This window comes from Nicotiana sylvestris, chromosome 4 (assembly GCF_000393655.2).
Source record: "Nicotiana sylvestris chromosome 4, ASM39365v2, whole genome shotgun sequence".
NCBI classification, from domain to species: domain Eukaryota; kingdom Viridiplantae; phylum Streptophyta; class Magnoliopsida; order Solanales; family Solanaceae; genus Nicotiana; species Nicotiana sylvestris.
The window spans coordinates 95,398,093-95,421,149 of NC_091060.1; the positions used below are offsets into that span (position 1 = coordinate 95,398,093).

At 37.2% G+C, this 23,057-nt stretch overlaps 1 protein-coding gene across 1 annotated transcript; it reads right to left on the reverse strand.

The window, feature by feature from the left end:
- Window positions 1-532: 532 nt before the first annotated feature.
- LOC104225109 (probable inactive ATP-dependent zinc metalloprotease FTSHI 4, chloroplastic) lies at window positions 533-15,076 on the reverse strand. Its single transcript, XM_009776878.2, has 17 exons — window positions 14,737-15,076; window positions 14,375-14,630; window positions 13,476-13,851; window positions 11,968-12,226; window positions 8,491-8,622; window positions 6,930-7,004; window positions 6,722-6,847; window positions 6,509-6,618; window positions 6,357-6,435; window positions 6,133-6,270; window positions 5,923-6,034; window positions 3,402-3,565; window positions 3,218-3,323; window positions 3,011-3,087; window positions 2,417-2,560; window positions 2,173-2,336; window positions 533-1,103 (listed from the first exon to the last, which is right to left on the reverse strand). Exons 1-16 carry the CDS (start codon window positions 14,968-14,970, stop codon window positions 2,193-2,195), a joined length of 2,532 nt encoding a protein of 843 aa, XP_009775180.1. The 5' UTR covers window positions 14,971-15,076; the 3' UTR covers window positions 533-1,103; window positions 2,173-2,192.
- Between the last annotated feature and the right edge of the window lie 7,981 nt (window positions 15,077-23,057).

The following is a 23,057-nucleotide window of genomic DNA, read 5'->3' on the forward strand; positions in this document are numbered from 1 at the left end:
GCTAGTGTATGTAATTATTTTTTGCCGATTTGCAAAATGTATTCAGCGCCCGCATAAAAATGACTGACATTGCTTGATCAAGAGTAGAGCATGCTGATCTTTTAAAAAACGAAAAAAAGTTCAGTGGGAGTTATATATGCGTACGTTATAATTAGAATATAATTTCAATGTGGAGGTACTGAAGTTTTGATCTTTGCATTTACAGTATTCCAAAGGGTTAAGATTTGAGATTACTTAACCGGGTGGATGAGATTTTGTTTTTTAATCCATTTGCTTCAGAAATCAGAACAGCTACTCCACACGGTGCTTGAGTATGTCTAGGACTAAAAAAGGCAGCCCGGTGTACAGAGTCCGGGGAAGGGCCGGACCACAAGGGTCTATTGTACGCAGCCTTAGCCTGAGTATGTCTAGGACTCTGTTTTAAAATGGCATTGGCTTAGCATGATTAGAAAAAGAGGCCAACTTCGGAGAAAAAAGCTCAAGAATATAATCAAGATAGCTGAGGGGGAAAGCAATGAATTTGACTTCAGAATACAGCAAAACTAACACTGCACTAACTGATCTAAAATTAATTATGACAATGGTATCACCACTATAACCTCTGCAACACTATTTTGAAGCAGAGGAAGTTGAATCTCCAGTTATTACAAAATTTTCGATGGGACTTTTAAGGGACAGGGAAGGGGGTTGGAGTTGGTGTAGGAATAATTTACAAAATTTAACTAAAAGGCACCTTCCCAACCAGTTTGGGACCAAGCTGAGTTGATCGACTGATTGGACTAAAAGGGCCACCTTGTATCCCATCATCTGGAGTAATTTTCTTCGCCCCTCTTGAGTTTCTTTTCTTGTGCTACTGGGGATGTTTATTTTCAGCTTGGCATTCCTCCAAAACACTCCACAAGCGGCTAGCTGCTGGCCTCGTCGGAACAATTTATTATCTCACATGAAGATATGCATAGCATACCCGCGGACTATATCTAATCTTAAAAAAAACATGAATATGCTACAGATGTCAAGACACTTCTTCGAACAGTGCGAGTGGTTGGCCCCTTATATCTAAAACAAACAACAATTGAAGAGTACAGCAGCCTGCCTGCAACCAACTACGCAAATCAAGAGGAACATTGATTAATACCCCCTCCGTCCAGTTTGCTTGCCACACTTTGACTTTGCATAATAATTAAGAGAAGCTGAATATTTTAAGTTATCTGTTGAGAGACATGTTGTATCATATTGCAGAATGATATAATAAGGATAAATTTGTATTGACAATAATATAAGTAGGACCCACAAAACATTTTGCAGTATTTTAAGATGTACTAAAATTTCCACTTAAGGAAAGGGAACAACATTGTAGGACAACTCAAAAAGGAACGTAGTATGAGCATTTCTGGACAGAGGCAGGTAAAATATTCCTCAAAACTAATTTGTTTGTGCTATAATAATAACGAGTATGTTTCTAGCTTGCATCTCCAGGCACTAAGCCATTACTCCTGCTTAAAGTGAAGGTTGAGCGGTCACATGCTTCAACTCAGTTTAGCAAAAGTTCACAAGCTTTATGTTGATTATTAAGCTCACTGGGTTACTGAATCAAAGAAGGTTTTTATTTCCCCATGGTTTCAATTTGGGCTGCAGACTGCGAACTCTGGAAGGGAACTAAATTGACACTTTCTTGGAAGCATGCAAGACAGAACCGAGTCGATCGAGAAAAACTTAATTCTGTAGAATGTTACACTACATTTGTGAACTATATAGGGCTTCATGATGAAAATGGGGGCAAGTCCTCTGAGGCCATTCAAGTTCAATATTAGGCGTGCACTTAATATGCTTTGCTCAATTTTACGAACTGTAAAGGAGTGGGGATATCCTATATGCTTAGCTCAAATTTACGAACTGTAAAGGAGTGGGGATGTCCTTTCTTCGTTTATGAGAAGGTAAGGCGACAAACTCAACTTTGCTTTTACAGAACACGTCAGGATCTACACTACCCCCCCCCCCCAAAACCCAAAACAAAAACTTTTCCTGGTCCAATAATATGCATTTAATTTTTTTTTTAAAAAAGGGCCAAGCAATAATCTAACTCAGGAAATAATGTCAAATCTCACGGAATTAAAGCAAACAAAATAAAGTCATAGCTGCAAAACATATGCCACCCAGAACTAGTGTCAAAACCTGTATTTGGTATTTGGATGCTATAGGAAATGACTGGGCATCAGAAGCTGTGGTTTCTCCTTGTCTTCTTCAATTTCAACTGATGCTGCAGCTTTTATTTCCTCGACCCTTTTATCCCATATACCATCTATTAGCTTCCACGTTTCATCACTAATTATCTGGGTCTGCGTAAAAAAAAGAAATGCCATCAATACATAGAGTATTCATCATAAAGATCACTAAATACAGCATCCATTGTGCTTACCTCCATAGGTCGTGGTGCCCCAAATGTTGAAAATCCAACATTTCCAGGTGCAAACGTCACCCTCCCTGGAAGTGAAACTCCGTGGACTCCCCACCTTCCAGCATATATAAGGGCTCCATATTCATCAATAGGACTCACAGTAGGCTGAAAAATGAAAGAAACTTTAGAACTACAAAAGATATTTTGCTACAATTCAAGTAGAAGAGTAATATTAAGCAAGCAGAGTGGCCAAGCACGAGAGGGGAAAAAAGCAAGGGGCAGTTGCTCGTATGCCACCGACAGCAAGCACAATGGCATTTTCCTAGTGAATAGGTGTTGTCGATCTCTAAATTATGCAACATGTAACCCAAGAGCTTGGACACAAGCCCAGTTTGCCTGTATGCCAAATCTACTCCAAAGAACACCGAACCAGTACAACCTCCTCGAAAATGTTTTATCAATGACATAAGTGTACTCTGGAAGGCTCCTTCTTAGTTGTTTTTATTTCTTTTTTCTTTTTTTGGGAGGAAAGAAAAGGAATAGAAAAGAAGAAAATTGCATAAGTCTTCCTCAATCATATCAGTAAAACTGCTGGCAAGAGAAGTAACGAATCACCTGAGGACTTTTAGGCGAGCTTTTGTATATGCTCCAAATTTCATCAGCTTTGATCTCTCCTTCCTCAAGCAACACATCTGATCAACAGTCAACACACAAGCATGAGCCAATCAACAGTAAGTATCCAAAGCCAGTTGCACAATTTTACAAATCTTAGATGGAGACAATCCTTAAAGTGGCTAGATAATCAAGGTTAAATAACTTTACCTGTAATTGTCTCTACAGCAGCGTGGTTTTCCTTTAGAATAGACAAACATTTCTCCACGGCATATCTCATGTACTCATCTCTAAGTGCTTCAATTTTAGAAGGGAGCTGCAAAACACAATAACAAGAATGGAAATTAGACATCTAACAAACCTATAGCTTATATAAAATCCAGTATATACTCACGTTTGGTACGAGATCTCTCTGGTATCTGTAATAAGCTTTTCCCAAGGCAGTCAACCCTGTCTGCAGTATCAAAAATTCTGCAAGCCTGGAAGCTTCTAAAGTTGCTTTTGCAGAGATCCAGCATAGATTGTCAACTCCAAACATTTCTTCCTCAATTACTCTGGCTACAGAGTCAATCTATCAGTGGTCCACATGAAGGAATCAAACCAAGCAAACAGAAAATAACAAAGAAACAAAAAATAGGCCTTTTAAGCAGGTTGATACTGTAACACGTGAGGTCTATTTATCTTTGATATTAGGGGTATTTCCATGGGTTTGCCATGTTATTGTGTTCATACAGTTGTATTGAATCTATCATGTTCTAAATTGTGCAACCTCTGTCAAACCAATGCCTTACAAACTTTGAAACTTTGAAAAAGATGTAATAGAGCACAAACTTAGAGACATTACGAGACCAACAGATTACCAGTTTGAATTATGATAGATCTACAAGACTACGATAAAGACTATACTTTTGCTAAGAATATTGATGGAAATTTATAAAAGAGGAAGAAGAATTTTGCAAATGACATTCATTGACCGAGAAAAAGCAGAGTGTAAAAGAAGTGCTGATACAAAAGGAGTTTATATCAAGTATATAACGCTAAAAAAGATATATAGATGACAGTCATAAGTATGAAAAATAGCGGAGGAAGATACGCAGAAGTGTCCCGTAATCGTGAGTTTATACCAAGGATTTGCCTTGAGTCCTTGTTTGCCCCTGTTATGGATAATCTAACCAATAGTATTGAGAATAGCGTTCCATGGTGCATGTCATTTTTAGATGATATTATGTTAATCGACAAAACTAAGCAACGAATTAACCAAAAGCTCGAACTATGAAAAAGCACTATAGAGCATTCTTTTAGGGTAACTAAAATTAAGACAGAGTACATGCATGATAGATGGTCATGATGATGATGTAACACACAGTACAAAAAATTGGATTGTTGAGAGTGCTATGGGACAGGAATCTAACCAACAAAATGGAAAGCAAGCTTTATCAAAATGGTCGTGAGAATGAAGGGCCTTAGATAAGGGAGCGCTATGCGACAAGAAGACCAAAATCATTGAAGAAAGAATGTTGGGTATTAGATGAGTACCGTTGAAACGCAGATGTGCAGTCATATAATGTTACATACATTCGAAATAATCACGTTCTAGTAGCAAAATATCCACATAGACAATAACAATTAGTTGGGATTAAGGCTTTATTAGTGTGGTCGCACATAAATTAAGCTGGTGTTTGCCATGAACCCCTTTTTTGGTCTTTTTTAGCTTGGTCAGACACTTGTATGCCAATGCAGGAAGTAATGTTGAATTTTAGAGGACCCTTAGTCCAAAAAACTGTAATTAGACTTAAAACAAATTAATAACCTGTATTAAAGTGATTTACGCTCTAATTAAGCGAAACACACATAGAGAATTCATATATCTAACCCTAACTAGTCAGAAATAGAAGCGCAGAATATTGATTGATTGATTAATATGAGTAAGTATAGGCTTAAATTCCCAATATTTCTACCTAATGATTGTATCAACTTTTAATATATCTGAAATTATCTCATTTTTGGTTTAATTTTAATTCCTTTTTTGATAGAAATGCAAGGTAAGGCTGCATACAATAGACCCTTGTGGTCCGGCCCTTCCCCGGACCCCGCGCATAGCGGGAGCTTAGTGCACCGGGCTGCCCTTTATAATTGATAGTAAGGTTTAATTTGAATTCTTACAGCAGCAGTGACATAACCAAAAGGTTATGAAAAGCTTCCAATTTTAAAACTTTCCATATGAAATTACAGTCAAATATTTCAGTCACTGAGCTCCTGGAGTCGACATAGAAGGTTAAGGTCCTATCTAGCATACTCCTTGGCTTTGATGGGTAGCTTGTTCCGCAACTTAACTCTTGACAACCTCACAGCTGATATGCTTGAAACTCACTGGTGGGGGGAGATCACCATTTGGAGGGTTTATCAGGGGTAGACATTATTCTTACGCTGTAAACTGAACAGGAGTTGAAACATAGATTCAGGAAAGCATCACCCAAGTAGAGATATACAGAAAGGTTCCTGAACTTTTTTTTAATTTTTTTTGGGTAAGGTAGAAAGGATCCTGCACATCAAGTTTACTTCCAACAATAGCTCTAATATTTTCCCCTAACTTTACTTAAGCTACTACATCAATTTAAGTATATCTCATACTCATTATATGGATCCAGCATTGTTTTACTTTAACGAACTTTCCCATTCTCAAGGACTTGCTTAGCAAATTCCTCTGTTATATTCTCCTTATCTAAATAATAAAGTAGCAGGAAGCTGCAGAGAACCTAAGAAAGTCACATAACGTGTTATAGCACAATACCATTGTTGGAGATGGGAACAGTGAGAAACCGATTTCAAACAAAAGATCCATAAAGAAGATTCACACAAGTGTTTATAGAACGACAATATTGAACACAGAAATATTATTTCATTTTCCAACTTACGAGCACATGCACGGACTATTGAGTTCACATAATCTGCTTTCCTTTTAAACACTCTGCCTCCAATTTCCATGAATTGCATATTGGGCTGACTACGGATGGATTTGATATCCGTCTGACATTATACCAAAGACCAAATATACAGGAATATGAGCACATTGCAAATTTAAGAAATACTAAGAATGAGTAGCATGATATCTGTATGAGTTAAACCTCAGTGAATGGTCGGTAGGGATCTGGAAGGTAACATGCAAGAACTGCAACAGCAGCTTCTCTGTAAGCTAGTCTTAGCGTTAGCTCCTCAGGGACCTCAGTACTATCCTCTTGACCCGTTTCAAATGTGCCCTTTTGCTGTAATATTAAATGATATAACATGAACATAATGAACTGATTCAAACATATAAAAGATGCTGCATATCTCAATTTTTAGCACCTACCCTCTTCAAGGCCTCAAGAAGTTCATCTCGTCCAATATAATCTAAGTCTTTCCTCGCAGTCAATATTCCAGCTTCATTCCTGCCCAGAAGAAGGTGTGAGCTAGTCCCTCCAAGTGCTGAATTAAAAGGAATTACAGTTGAGGATTATGTACAATATATTTTGAAGTTCAGCTCCAGTAAAATCTTCTGTGAGCTCTGCAATTTCCTGTAACAAAGTGTCCTTTTCCTCTTCTGACCGGAAAAATTTATTTCGAGCATGTACCTGAGATGTTTGAAATGAGGATCAAACATACTGACACAAGAAATCCAGACAATCTTCTAAAGATTAATAGATGTCAATCATTAGTGAGCAAGCAGCGACATACCATCAATATGGCCAGTCTACCATCTTTTGAGGGCAAACCGACCCTAATAATCTTGTCAAAACGGCCCTTTCTTAACAGCGCAGGATCAAGAATGTCCAATCTATTGGTTGCACCAATAACTAATACCTGACAAACCAGCATTTAACAGCAAACCTTAGAAGCTCTTATTACTTCTTTATGAGAAACCATCATCTTAACCATACTGTACCTGTGATGTTGACACTCTAAATCCATCCATTTCCGTCAATATCTGAAGAAGCCCCTGTTCCCTCTCTGCACCACCCTAAGAAAGCAAACACATGTCGTTTACTACATAAAATTATTTCAACGCAGTGCAGATGAATGTTAATTAACGAAATTAATGAGCGAACCAACTGAACGTAATAAGGAGAAGCAAGACGTTTAGTATTAGAAGTAATACAGAATATATGTATTGTAGATTTAGCTCCCCATAACAAGAATGAAGTTGAAGTGATATTAGACGGGACTGCAGCTCCTAGGGTAGACAACCCAGATATTTAAACTCAGGGTTCTAGACGAATGGTATGACAGATCAAGAGATAACAGATAAATTAGAATAGCTTAAATAGAAGGGTGCAGCAGGACAGCTCTGCAGTAGGAAGATATTTACCCCCCTGAAAGGCAAATTCTATAGGAGAATTGTGAGACCAAAAATATTATACAGGGTGATGTTGAGCCTATAAGGCCTAAGATATTCACAAGATGAGTGTCATAGAAATGTAGATGTTAGAATAGATATACGATTATACAAGATTAGACATGATCATAAAATGATTACAGTCACTAAAAGGTGCAAGTAGCACATATAGAGGCTAAAACAAGAGAAGGTAGTCCGGGATGGTTCGGCTATGTTATCTGTGGACTTCCAACTGCACCGGTCCATAACTTTGACACTACGATAATCAAAAGTATTAAGATCGAGAGGAGGCAGAACTAAAATCACGTGAAAAGAAGTTGTTTGCCAACAGTCTCTCGATATCTGTGAAAACTTAGAAAAACATAACATAATATAAGTAACAGATCCTTATAGGCGACACCAACTAGTTTGAATTAAGGCTTAGTCATGTTGATACACTTACATACCTTTGGTGTTCGCCAGGAGTCTTTTTAGATTGTTCAGAGTATTGTATGTCGGTAATGCAGAGAACCTCTAGTGTTAGAGAACTCCTAATTTATTTGTAAAGACAAATTATTGAAAGGAAACGGTCCACTGGAGCTGACCTATTTCCTATCCCATCTAGTTCAGGATTGAGGCGCAGTTATTGTGTTTCTGGTATTATTATTTAATACAAGTCTTCAATATATTATTTAATATTGCACTTGTGGATACCAAAAGGCTAAGCAATAGTCAAAGTAAAGATGACCACCAAATTGACAAAGGAGCACCTGAAAACAAACTATCCACTAGATGCGCTTTAGTTAATCTAAGTCCCTCTACTTAACCCCCTTCCGAAAAGAAAACCCACCCTTTATTGCTTTTTTTTTTTAGCAAGCACCCTTTTTCTTGCTTTTTTGTACATTTGTTGTAAGTTTAGAAGTGAAAGACACAATAGCGTGTAGGCACAGCTCTTAGAGAACAAGGATATGGAAATATCTGCAGATGGGTTAAGAAGACATGCATCTAAGTTTCATATGAACTTAAACGTCATTTCATAATTACCAGCAAAGAGTGATATCTCAAAACCAAAAATTACTAACGGGAGATTATAAGTTATTTATTATGCAAAGAAAAAAATATTGTATCATACCCCACCAATATCTGGTCCACCACGTTTGCTGCCAATTGCATCTATCTCGTCAATGAAAATAATAGAAGGAGCAAATGATCTGGCACTGGAAAAAAGGTCCTTCACACGTGAAGCAGCCACACCAGCAAACATCTGCATAGATGTGAAAGGTTAGACGCTACGAGTTCTGCCAAAACAAAAGGAGAAATTTCTGAATCAAATATTGGAGTGCTAGTATAGATAGTACACACATATGGAAGCAAAGAAGCTTAGGCTAAGGGCCTTAGGGCACATGCTTCTAGTTTTGTCTACTTCCTCCTACTTATTTTTCCATATCTTGGGTTACATTCTGCTGAAGGTTTAAAGAATATTGCTGAAGTCACCAACTCGTTTGATAGGCAGGAAAAAAGATATCTGTTTTTTGGGATAATGGGTACATATTCGTAGGACATGCTGTCCCTCTATTACAGCAAGACAAAGAAGGAATGCTGACTAATAGAGCTAACCCAAACTCCATAGCATGAAGGAGAAACAACAAGGTATACATAGTGGCAAGGGATAAAAGGAACGTAGAAAATTTTATCACCATTTTCCGACCCACATGCACTTTGAAATAGGCAATTTAGAGCTCTGAAATAATTTTACCCTTTTCCTTGGACTCGATTTGTATGGGATAAAACCGTTCCTACAATAATTAGCATTTTTTTTTTGGAAACTCTTATTTGACTTTGTATGCGGGGATTTCAGAATCATTTAAGGAAATAAATTCAGCGGTTGTAGTTTCAGATGAAAAAGAAATTTGAACGGTCTATTTCCATTAACCATTATAGTAGTGAGAGCTTTTACTTCTCAGATCGGCAAGTACTTCCTCCGGACGGTGATGAAGCAGCATAAAATGTAACATCAAAGCCTGACTTCCACATGAATGAGCCAAAGTGCATTACAAAATAGAACGCAACACTCTCCTGGAGATAGAAAGGAACTTGTAACACAATATTCTAGTAAATAAGTTCTTCATAAATGGAAGACGATGCATCCACTTTTGGATGGATTAACTGTAGGTGCACTCAATCCCTCCACTTTAACTACCTTTGCTCTTCTTTATACCAAATAAGTGAAATGATCCTTCCCCTTCCACAATTACTTCCACTCTTCCAACCTTACTATTTACACCCAACGAAGTAATGAATTGTGAGACCATCTCATCTTAAGACTTAAGCTATCAGAGAGAGCACAAATTTAAATACTTAAGTATATTACGTGCCAACACAATTCCTTACTGGATTTTTTTTTTGAGTCGCAATGATGTTTGCATCAGGGTAGGCTGCCTACATCACACCCCTTGGGGTGCGGCTTTCCCAGACACGCGTGAACGCGGGATGCTTCGTGCACCGGGCTGCCCTTTAAGTGAGATTTGAACCTAGGACTACTTGTCAGCTCTGATACCATGTTGAATTCTATGATCATCTTATCTAAAAGCTTAAACTATTAGAATAAGCACACGTTTAAGCAGTCTACTTATATTATGTAATTAAAAGAAAATGAATAACTTAAATTTTATAAAAGAACTCAGAAAGTAATTTAGAGTAACTTTTTTCATCCAAATCACTTGCAAAGTTTTAAGTCTTATTCACGGTGTCAGATCGAGGATTAAAACGGGTTCAAAGTGGGTTTAATTCTAACTATTGCAGCCAATTTAACAATAATGAAGTTTTTTTCAGAGAAATTTGTTCAGAGTGCTACCCCTACCCCTGGCGAAGGCAGAGACTTGCCGGGCGTGATTTGGATGTTCAACCCTTTGCGGTTATTGTGAAGGAAGATTCAACTTGTTGAAGATTATATGAAGAAGATTGGGCAAATTTATTTTGTCAAAAAATCAGGTCAAAGAGGAGATTTGTTAGTCGTTTGCCCTCATTTTCTTATGATGTTTGGGTTTAGGCAACACATTTACTCTAATTGGTTTTTTCATATATTTGTCACAAATGGCTTTTCCTTTCTTTTTTTTTTCTTTTCTTTTTTTTAGAAGGTAAGTTCCTAACTATAAGTTGTGTATAGAGTTCCCATTTTATTTGTATATATTTATTTTGTACCTTTTTCTTTTTATTATTTTTATTCTTTGAATAGGAGAGCTCAACCTAATTAGCTTATTTTACCGCTCGGGCTTTTCTCTCGACACTCGGCCCATGGAGCTACTTTTGGCTTCTTTATCTATCTCTGAATTCAGGCCATCGAGCCAACCGCTTTCTCTCTTCATATTGCTCGGGGCTTCTCTCTCTCAATTCAACCCATTGGCTACTCTGGGCTTCTACATACCTCTCTCTAATTCATCCTATCGCGCTCGTGACATAGATCTAACTCCACTCATTAGCTTGTTGAATCTAATTTGTCCCCCTCTACTTCATGCTCACTCTTGTCAAGCCTCTTCTCTTCTTAAAAAAAAAAATAGTATCTGAAAAAAATTCTTTACCGTAAACCCTAGAACTGGGTTACACGTGCCGGAGGAAGTTAGGGAATACACTTGTCCCTTATTGGTTGTGTAGGCTTTCCAAAAGAGTCAATAATGCCCTGGGTCACTCCACCCATTATCTTAAGGTTTTGGGTTGGAGGCACAAATTCTTTCGCACCAAACATAGTCAGCTGTTAGATAAATTTTCCAAGACACTGATGTAAAAAGTTAGATAGTGCTCAGACATGAGATATCTTGCTTTTGCTAACCGATCATACCAAGGATGATGTACTTCGGGCTATTAGTTTCTGAGGAGTTTCTGGACATTAACAATTGAAACATGCCCGTGGAGACCAAAACATAGGACAGGCCATCAAAGAATCATCTATAAGCTTTACCAGCATCCAAATTAAAGTTTATCCTGCTTCTGCGGGGAACTAAGACTGACAGTTGATGGTCCACGATCCAGCTTTGTAGCATAGCGAATATAGCACAAAAAGCAGGTAAGTGATTACAAAAGGTTTACTAGAAGGAAGGAATGACTGAAGACGTTCAGTTCAGTCGTGCTAATTTATAGCACCCAATAAGATATCCCGCAATGTTTTTGTTCAGATATAAAGAACTGAAAATAAGCTAAAGCAAAATTGGAAAGAGAAACAAGATTTATATGTTAAAAAACAAAAAGAAAGAAACGAATGAACAAACATGCAAGTGTTTACCAGAAATAAACAAAACAGGTTCAAGAAAGAGAAGCTAATGAAAATTTTGTTATCTTTAACAAGCAATTGTTAGAATACGGCAGGAAAATCAGGAATATACTTCATCGATAAGTTTGCGACTTAAAAGTATGGATTTGCCAACATAATTGGAATGCAGCTTTTATTTTTGGGTCCATTATAGATGATTGTCATAGATGCCGTGCTTAACCCTGTAAGTGCATGTTGTTACCCAAAACAAAAATCAATTAAAAAAACTTTCACAATCTTGCAACTGTCAGAATTTACTCATCCATTTTAGTGTATCTGAAAGTTGCAATCGTGAGCACTTCTCACCTCAACAAAATCAGTACCATTAGCAGCAAAAAAAGGTAATCCTGCTTCTCCAGCTATAGCTTTTGCCAGAAGTGTTTTACCAGTTCCAGGAGGACCATGGAGAAGCACACCTTTTGGACAATAAATCCCTTTGTTTTGAAACTCTTCTTCATTCTTCAGTATTCGAACAATCTCTTGAAGCTCTCTCTTAATATATTCTTGCCCAGCGAAATCATCAAAAGTTATACCAGTTTTTTCTTCTGCTGATATGAATTTCGCTCTGATAGCAGATGGTAAAAAGAAAATTACAATCTAATGTTGCATTAAGGGGCTGAACTTTAGTCCAGTTAAGAATACAGATATGTTTTGTTTTTTCTTTCTTTTCTTTTTTTTTTTTTTTTGGGGTGGGGGGGGGGGGAATGTGTAATAACAGAAAAGGTTATTCTGCAGTGAGGTTGCTTTCCCCATTTTCCAATAGTCGATAAAACAGTAGCAGAAAAGATAAAAATACAGAAACAAGTTTTTTGCATCCCTATTTGCATTTATCACTTTTTTTTTAATTTGTAATTAGCATTTATCATTGTTACTCAAGAAACTCAAAATGTTCATCTCTTTTTTATTCCCTTCACCCCTTGCACATTTCACGTATATGCAAGTTGACAAGTGTGCATAAACATAACAAATACAGCAAGCCAATGACCAATATAACACTTGTATTGGCTGAAACGCAAATAGTAAAAAGAAACAAAAAGAACAAAACAACAATAACAACAAATAAGAAGGAATTCTTAGGAAATAAGCAAACATATTCATTGTGACCACTGGCGAAACCAAGAATTTCCCAAGGGTGTTCAAACTTGAAAGAAGTGAAAAAAATTCTCGATAAAAACTGTTCAATATATGTTATATACCTCTAAAACCTAATATTTTACCTATATACATAATGTAATTTTTTGACAAAGGGTGGTCTATTGACCACCCTTAGTACTGTGTAGCTTGGCCCATGATTGTGACAGCTATTTTCCAAGTAAAGCAAGAAGAATTTAGACCACAGGGTTCTAGAATAAAGTCCACAAAAAGGAAGGAAAAAAAGAAGTCGGAAAGATTTTGATGCTTAATCGCAAGACTAACATTTTCAACAGTTACTCAGAAAAGCACAATTCACAAACCAAGTGAAGACCTATTGGAGTTCTAAGACTTTAAGCTTTGCTCCAATGACTACATTTCCAGGCACTAGGCGTACATGTGAGCTTTGAAATTATGCAGCATTTTGGGCTTTTTCACTTCCATAGTCAAGTCAAAAGTTTAGAGAAATTGGTCCTAAAGGAGAGCTATTACCTATCAACAGCTCACAGTAAAACCATTCTAATTCACAACATATACAATTTCAAGCCTGGTTACAAAAGAAAGGCAATACTTTGACAAAGTGAGCAGAAAGATATAAAGTTAACTTCTCTACAGCATATATAATTGAAAAGGAAGTTCACAGCTAATAACCAGATAAACAAACAGCTAAAGTTTTCAATTACCGGCTTTTTCCTAATGAACCAAGGACACGCTGCTTTTGTGGCTCGCTTATCTTTTTGGGGGCGCTTCCCAAATCGCAAGGTATTAGTTTTGAATAAATTGGTCTCATCTTATTATCAATCCAAATGTATAAGACAACTGAAAAGGCCAGTCGCATAGACCACACAACTGCTGTTGCAACAGTAGAGTAGACTTCAGCAGGGATGTTATTCACATTATACACATCCACATTCACAAGCTGTTGATGCAACTTCCTCCAAACATCATTCCAGCAATCTATCGGCATCCGGTCAACAACATGACGCTTGAAAACAATATCCTTTCTATTTTCCCCTCCTGAGCCTTTTGTTTTTCCATCCTTGTAATATGGCAGAATCACTACAAAGAAACCAGAAATACCAAATAAACAAACTACGGAATAAACAAAGACAATTTAGACATCTAGACAGGAAGGATAGTGAAGATTAACTGCCCCAGTCATATTTCAGGCATTGCCCATTTATCTGAAATAGAACCAATAGAAAGCTGAAATGCTGTAAGATATTAGCTAGAATTAGATGTTGCATAAATGATTCAAAGTGGAAAACCATCTTGATAACTGATAACTAAGTTATAAGGTTAGATGCTGACAGAAATCAACAATATAATAGTTAAAAATGACTCTGAACCTTTTAATACCTAGAATTATATTCTTTCAATTTGTGCACCTGCTGCCCAAACGCACGCATAATAGCTAAGCTGGGGAACTTGACGTGTGCGCCTGCTACCTTGAATCATATTCTTTTAATTTGTTATGATGCTCGATCGCAAAAAGGCCTTCTATTGCTTAGCGAGGTGTATGTGCAAAGAATTATCATAACAAAATAAAAAAGTAACCACGTAGATAATAATAATAATTAACCTGAAACAGTCTGGCCGTAGTTGGAATACTCCATAAACTGCACATTATTTGCATTGAGAAGGTTCTGGAATTGACTGTAATCTATCTTATGAGAATTTTCGGGGTCCCACTCAGTACCCTTCAACTTTCCCTGCATAGCCAGCAATTTCCTACTCCATTCTGAAGCCAGCAGAAGCTGCCTCTCTAATTGAACATTTGCCTTTCTTTCAAATTCCTCTAACTTATTTATCCGTTCACGCTCCGCCTCCTTCAGTTTCTGATATCCCACATTTAACAAAATCACATAGCATTAAGAATAATTTTACTACTGAAATAACTATTCATAATTAACAACTTTTTATCAGATTGTTTATAAAATTTACCTCAAACAGCTGCTGAGCTGACTCGGTTTTGTCAGTAACTGGGTTGGAATTGGAAGTAGAAGTGGAGGCGGAGTTACAGGCCTGGATATTGAGGGATTTGGAGCGAATACAGAGGCAATTTCTACTGCGACGTCGGAGCTGTAAATTGAAAGGGGTGAATGCAGATGGAGGGAATCTGGGTAGGGTTTTAGGAGGGAAGGAGGGTTTTAGTAAATGGGTGCAACTGGATGTCATTCTTAGTTTTTCTGTTGGATTAGCTCAGACGCACTCTTTTGCTGTACTCTTATCCATGAGTGACAAAACCTCGTTTTCTACAAGGCAGCGTTGAGTTGTGAGTCTAGTTTTCCATGTTGTTCCTATTTTTTTATTTTTACAACAAGGAGAGACGTGTCCGAATGAGAAGAGACAATATTATCATTGTTCGAGTTTCCCCAAGAGCAAGGTGGGTAAGTTCGTCTATTTGAAAGCAGTCTCTCTATCTCGGGGTAGGGATAAGGTCTGCGTACACACTATTCTCCCCAAACCCCACTAAATGGGATTAATCCTAGTAAGTGAGATTATATTGGATTGTTGTTGTCGTATACCAATATTTATTTTGGCCTGAGTTATTATAAGTTACCATTTGAATGAAGTAAATGATAGTAAAAATCTTACTATGTATTTTATTTATGTTATATTTTTCTCATTTCTTGTTAAAATGATCTCTAACGATCCATAAAATTTATCCCAATATGGAATAAGAAAAAAAGACTTCATTCCATAGTACTTTTTATTCTTTCAAAATTTGTAATTTTTACTTAGTGTCACAACTATTGAGCCACACTATAAAAGTTTGGGACATGGTGGGTGGAAGCGAGGGTGGGAAAGTGTGTGTCTATTTCTGAAAATTAGTTCGGATTCATGTCTGGACGTTCGTCTACTAAAGCCATTTACCTTATAAGGAGGTTGGTGGAGTAGCATAGAAAAGGAAGAGGGACTTGCATATGGTGTTCATTGACCTAGAGAAAGCATACAACAAAGTCCTAAGGGAGGTTTTATAGAGATGCTTAAAGGCTAGAGGTGTTCTTGTTGCTTACACTACGGTGATTAAGGACATGTATGATGGAGCTAAAATCTAGGTGAGAACATAGGGGGAGGGGTGACTCGGACCATTTTCCAGTTATGATAAGGTTGCACTAAGGGCCAGTTCTTAACCCGCTTTTATTTTCCTTGGTGATGGATACACTCACGCGGCACATTCAAGGGGAGGTGCCTTGGTGTATGTTATTTGTAGATGGTATTGTATTGATTGCAAGACACGAGGCAGTGTAAATGCCAAATTGGAGGTTTGGAAACAAACTCTGGAGTCTAAAGGTTTCAAGTTGAGTAGGACCAAGACAGAATACTTGGAGTACAAGTTCAGTGACGGGACCAATGAAGAGGACGTGGACGTGAGGCTTGATACAGAAGTCATCCCGAAGAGAGATAGTTTCAAGTACCTTGGGTCTGTTATCCAAGGTGATTGGGAAATTGATGGGGATATTACACATCGTATCGGAGCAGGGTAGGTGAAATGGAGACTCGCATCTGATGTGTTATGTGATAAGAACGTGCCATATAAACTTAAAGGTAAGTTCTACAGAGTGGTTGTTAGAACGACTATGTTGTATAGAGCAGAGTATTAGCCAGTTAAGAACTCCCATGTCCAGAAGATGAGAGTAGCATAAATGAGGATGTTGAGATAAATGTACGGGCATACCATGATGAATAAGATTAAGAAGGAAGATATTCGGGCCTAAGTAGGAGTGTCTTCTGTGGAGGACAAGATGCGAGAAGCGAGACTTAGATTGTTTGGGCATGTGAAAAGATGGAGTGCAGATGCCCCAGCGAGGAGGTGCGAGAGGTTGGACCTGGTGGATTTGAGGAGAGGCAAAGTTAGGCTAAAGAAGTATCGCTAAGAGGTGATTAGGCAAGATATGGCGTTGCTTCAACTTACCGATGACATGACCCTTAATAGGAAGGTGTGGAGGTCGAGAATTAAGGTAGAAGGCTAGTATGCAGTCGAGAGTGTTTCTTTTACATACTAGTAGTATTAGTGTTAGTCTAATGATATATTATTGTTAAATTTATAGTTTTACGTGATGTCCGTTTGCTTTATTTTCCTGTTATCTTATTGTCATATTGCTTTATTTTCATCTTGCCTTGAGCCGAGGGTCTATTGGAAATAACCTTTCTAGATAGGGGTAAGGTCTACGGATACACTACTCTTCCCAAACCCCACTTGTGAAATTATACTAAGTGTATTGTTATTGTTGTATTTAATGTTACAGCTCAAAATTGAAAAAAATGGAATATTGTAAGTGGCATCAAACGAGTACAATGCCTCAAACCTGTTAGTTTAGTACTTCATTTATATACTAGAGGGGGGAGGGGGTGAATAGTATATCAAACAATTAAAATTTTCCAACATAAAGTTTATGTTATACCCCAAACAATGTTGTTGAAATGGCTCTTTTAACTCTTGTAACTAAAAATGCAAAAAATAACGAAAACATAAATTTTTACTTGGAAAACCTCCTTGCTCAAGGGAGTAAAAATTACAATCCAACTCTGGAATCTTTCTCATAACTTCACTAAAAATAACGAGCAGTTTTAGATTAAAAATACTTTTATAACCTAATAGACTAAATATAGTCACTCAATAAGCCTGCAACACAAATGATTATATTTACAGACTCTAAACTAATATCTTAGTCTACTATAGAAAATTTGTCACAAAATAATCCTTACAGAATGCTTCTAGAATAAGAAGCTTAAGATTACAAATCAAAACACTTATTAAAACATCAAGACAAACTAAACTGGACTTGATTCAAGTGCTGGGACTTGGTTCTTCAATTTTTCTTTCCCTTGTTCTTTCCATTTTGCTGCTCACACGAATGTTTTCTCAATATTACTAGTGTAGGTGTTCAAAAACCTCTGCAAAACAAACTCATTGTCACGACTCAAAATGCCATCCAAAGGGTTGTGACGGCGCTTAATGCACTTGCTAGGCAAGTCAACAATTTACAACAATAAAAGAATCAAAACTAAGTATTTACCAATATAATATAATAAATAAAAGGGTAAAGCTCCGAAATTGCATAACAAGTCTAAAATCAAGATAATCGTCTAAGCAACTCCTCAAGACTGGTATCACGGGTGGGCATAAAAATTGAAAAATCAAATTTCGAACCGGTCCAAATTAATTCGGTTTATTCGATATTTCGGTATAAATTTTTTGATTATTCGATATTTCGATATGGTCTTCGGTATTGAGGTTTCAATATTTCGGTATATACCGAAATATTGGGCCTACTAGTTAATCCTAATTCCCAAATAGACCAAGCCAGCTCAACACAAAGCTGATTCTGGTGAGCCCAATTATTTTCCTTCTAATTTCTCATTTCGTAGCCCAAATCTAACTGTTACCCTTAGGCCCAAGTCCAACCCCACTAACTCCCTTTCCCTTGTTTCTAACGATAGGAAATTAGGAATTAAGAGACCTAGGGCTGGATTGAATTTATCAATTTCTCACATTTCTCAAAAGCCAGCCGTTGTGAGTCTGTGACTTCGAGTTCGAGCCTTCGACCGCCCGCCGATTGTGCGACAGAGACCTCGGAGATAACAACTTCTCTCCTCGGCGACTGACCTTCATTGTTCAATCTTCAATCTCCAAGTCTTCAATAGCCTTACAACTTCTGCCTTCTTCATTCTTCAACTTCTTTATTTTTTCTTGAAATTTATTAGCGATTTTACTGCCCTTGTAAAGAATACTGCAAAATTATATGTCTTGCAAGTAAATAATCATTTCTTAGTTTTATGTTAGCATTCTTAAGTAAAAAAGAAATTATAGGTTCGATTATTATGATATTATTGTTTAAATTCTTCGTAAGCAGTACTATAAGGCTACTTTCTCTTTAATGGACCAGACATTTTTGTTGCTACTTGATGCTTGTTGCAATGTCTTCTATCACCAGTTCCCAATTTCTCATACAATTTAAATAATTCTTGCTTTGGCTTAGCTGCAAGACTATCTTGCAAGCATGGAATTTCAGAACTAAAAATTGAGCTCTTGTTGTTGTTTTTTAATCAGAATAAGATAATAATCGTACAAATCTTCCTAAATTTTGCTGATCAATGTCATATGTTCAGCAGAGTCTATTTTGCCTAATTCTAATTTACCCACGCATAAGAATTGCAAGATGGTCAGTTATCCCCAAAGAGAAAGCTAATTTAACAGAATCTATTTTTGCCCATGTGTTGATGTTTTGTTTTTTTGAACTATTTGCCCTTTTGTTGTTTCACAATTTTTTTCTTTTTGTGTATAGGATTAGGATCAATCCGCTAAAAGTTTATATTTGACTACTACTCTAGTATCAATTTGTGTTTGTATTTGTCTTAATTTTAAGATGGCGTATGAAAATAGAGTAAGTGATGCCGGTTCAACTAAAAGCTTGCCTAAGACTTAAGATAGCAACGCCAACACAATTGATACTCAAGATTCCAAGAAAAGAAAAGTCATAGAACCTAGATTTACTATTTGAAATCATTTTGATAAATTTGAGGTAAATGGGGTCGAAAGCGAGGTGTAGATATTATAAGCAAGCTAATTCATTTAGGAATGGAACAACAGGATTGAGAAATCATTTGACTATATGCAAAAATACTTACCTAACATTGATAAAGATAATACTCAAATAAAGATAAACTTTCAATCTTGCCAAAAGGATGGAGGATCGCTCTGAAAATTCAATCAAGAAGTGACTAGGAGGGCTTTAATTGAGATGATAGTTATTGATGAACTACCATTTAGCTTTATAGAAAAGGAAGGCTTTATGAAGTTTAAAAAATCGACGCGGGCTCTGCTCGTTGCTGCGATGATTCATGATAACTCGCCGGATTGCACGGCCATCGTGCCGGCGATGCATCATTCAAATTTCTGCCCTATCAACTTTCGATGAGAATAGCTCAACCACTATTTCGTCTTTCTTCTTGCGGAACAATAACAAGGGATTGTTATTAAGTTTACGGTGAATTGAAGCAAAATCTAAGAACGTCTTTTAAAGAAGCACAACCAAAAATTTATCTCACAACAAACACATGAACTTTATTGCAAAGAATAAATTATATATTTGACAGCCCACTTTATTGATAGGGATTGGAAGTTGCAAAAAAGAATACTAAATTTTTTGCCATATCACTAGTTATAAAGGTGAAGACATGGCTAAAACAATTTGTATTGTTTGCTCGAATGGAAATTAGACAAGGTGTTCACCGTTAACGTGGACAATGCTTCTTCAAATGATGTCATAGTCAAAGAATTATCTAAAAAGTTAGATATGTAAGAAACCTAATATGATGAGTGGTAAGCATCTTCACATGAGATGCATAACTCATATACTTAATCTAATTGTGTAAGATGGTTTGAAAAAAATTGATGCTTTCGTCACACGTGTTAAAAATACTGTGAGGTATGTGAGATCATCGCCTGCAAGGACCTTAAAGTTTAAACAGTATTTTGCACATGTAAAGGTAGAATGTACCAAAACATTGTGTTTGAATATTCATACTAGGTGAAACTTCACCTATTTGATGTTGGATACGACGCAAAACTTTGAGAAGTCCTTTGACAAGTTTCATCTTTTTGATGATAGATTTTTTGCTTATCTTTGTTCTCATCTTTGTGAAATCGGTAGTAGTGCAGGTATTCTTGAATCTGATGATTGGGTGAATGCGAGGAACGTGATAAAGTTTATTGCAAGATGTTACGAGCTCACCAAAAAACTTTCACGTTCACATTATGTCACTTGTAATGCTCATTTTGAGGATGTATCTGAACTTTATTATCATTTGAAAATGTGTTTAATTAATGAGGATGAGAATATAAGAAAAATGGCTCACGGATGCAAGAAAAGTTCAAGAAGTATTGGGGTGAGCCTGAAAAGATGAATAAAATAATTTTTATTGCTTCCGTATTGGATCTACATAACAAGTTTGAATATGTTATCCTTGCACTTGATGAACTTTTTTAACAGTGGTATTTGTTGTGTTGTTGATTGCCTTGTTGGCTTGTTGATTGTCACCATTAAATTTATTTATTGTGCTGCTCTTTATTTGTTGGCAGTGGTATTAAGTTTTTATTTGGCATGTGATTGGTTGGACTGCTGTAGTTTACTATTTTTTGATGTTTGGTATTAAGTAGCCTCTGTTTGATAGGTTTTTGGTTGGACTGTTGTAGTTTACTAGTTGGTAAACTGATCTGATGTCACATTTCGTTTGGCCAGCTGGTTGGACTGTTTGTGTTGTACCATTTCAACCTTTACTCCTATCTTGATATATGTAGTGAGTGCTATTCTGATAGTAAGTCAACATATCTCAATGAACATCTCGTCATGATTGAATTTGTGAGTAGGGACTCAAGTTTGTAACAAGCCTCACTTATTTCTCTATGTGAGCCAAATGATTTCATAAATGGCATCTGATGTTCCTCGTTCATATTATCTATTTCATAAATTTCATCATCTCAAAAGTTTAGTCCAGTAAGTCCTAAGACAACATTCAATTTATCTTGGTTACTGGCCTTAGGTGAGACTTTGTTGCTCTTTATGGTGAAACACTGAAACTGCTCCTATTTGTGCCCTTCTTAGAGGCACCTGAGTTTACTATTTTGTGTTCCTTGTATTTTGTTTTCTCTGGCGATGGATTCTTTGACGCGTCACATCCAAGGGGAGGTTCCTTGATGCTTGTTATTTGCGGATGACATAGTCCTGATTGATGAGACGCGAGGTGGCGTTAACGAAAGGCTGGAGGTCTGGAGACATACTCTAGAGTCTAAGGGTTTCAAGTTGAGCAGGACCAAGATAGAATACTTGGAGTGCAAGTTCAGTGGTGTTACCCAGGAGGCGGGCGGGGATGTGAGACTCGATACGCAAGTCATTCCCAAGAGAGAGAGTTTCAAATATTTGGGATCTATAATTCAAATGAATGGGGAGATAGATGAGGATGTTGCTCACCGTATCAGAGTAGGATGGACGAAGTGGAGGCTTGCTTCCGGTGTCTTGTGTGATAAGAATGTGCCGTTGAAACTTAAGGGTAAGCTCTACAAGGTAGTGGTCAGACCGACTATGTTGTATGGGGCAGAGTGTTGGCCAGTCAAAAAGTCACATGTCCAACATATGAAAGTAGCGGATATGAGGATGTTGAGATGGATGTGTGGGCATACTAGATTAAATAGAATTAGGAATGAAGTTATTTGGGACAAGGTGGGAGTGGCCCCTGTGGAGACAAAGATGCGTGGGGCAAAGTTGAGATGGTTTGGGCATGTTAAAAGGAGAAACACAAATGCCCCAGTCAGAAGATGTGAGAGGTTGGCCTTTGGAGGTGAGAGGAGGGGTAGAGGTAGACCTAAGAAGTCTTGGGGTGAAGTGATCAGGCAGGACATGGCGCAACTTGGGCTGACCGAGGACATGACCTTAGATAGAAGGGTGTAGAAGTGGAAGATTAGGGTGGAAGGTTAGTAGGTAGTTAGGCGTTTCCCTTTGTCTTCCCTATTTCGATAGTATTACTGCTAGTATGATACCCCTTCTTCCTTAGTTTGCTATAGCCGCGTGTCTTGTTCTGTTAATACTTTCCTCTGGTAATTCCGTAGTTTGCTAGCAGGACTTCATCATATTCTTGTGTGCTACCTTGGACTTATCTATCTAAATATACTATCTTGATATTAGTACTTGTTATCGGTACTATCTTGCTATTCTTTGTTGTTATCTCCGATTTAGTTTTCTAACTATTTGTCATGCTATCACTTGCTATCAAGGCTTCCTTCACCTTCTTTAGCCGAGAGTCATTTGGAAACAGTCTCCCTACCCTTCCAAGGTAGGGGTATGGCTGCGTACATCCTACCCTCCCCAGACCCCACTTGGTGGGATTATACTAGATTGTTGCTGTTGTATTTTATATGTGGATTGATTCCTTATTATTCAAATACTTACAAGCTAACAGATTGATTGCATAGTTTGCACAGTGTACTATGAATGGCTAATAGACTATTTTATTCCAAATTTAGAATTCTGCCTTTGGAGACAAAGTATTAACCTGTTACATCGAATAACCTTAGCTCCTGCTCTCATTCTCTTGGCTGGAACGATGGACTCAGCATAAGAGACATTAGGCATAATCTTGGTAGATTTGAAAGACTTGGTATGATACTGAAATTATACCGAACCAAATAAGAAAATACCGAACCGTACATCACTACTTTGGCACGGTATTTGATATGAAAAATTGATATACTGAATATCAAA

Coding starts and splice junctions, on each gene's coding strand:
- LOC104225109 (XM_009776878.2), bottom strand. CDS start 14,970: ATGACATCCAGTTGCACCCATTTACTAAAACCCTCCTTCCCTCCTAAA. Junction 14,631..14,736: donor CAGCTCAGCAGCTGTTTGAG/GTAAATTTTATA, acceptor GTGGGATATCAG/AAACTGAAGGAGGCGGAGCG. Junction 2,561..3,010: donor GCTCGCCTAAAAGTCCTCAG/GTGATTCGTTAC, acceptor TTCATTTTTCAG/CCTACTGTGAGTCCTATTGA.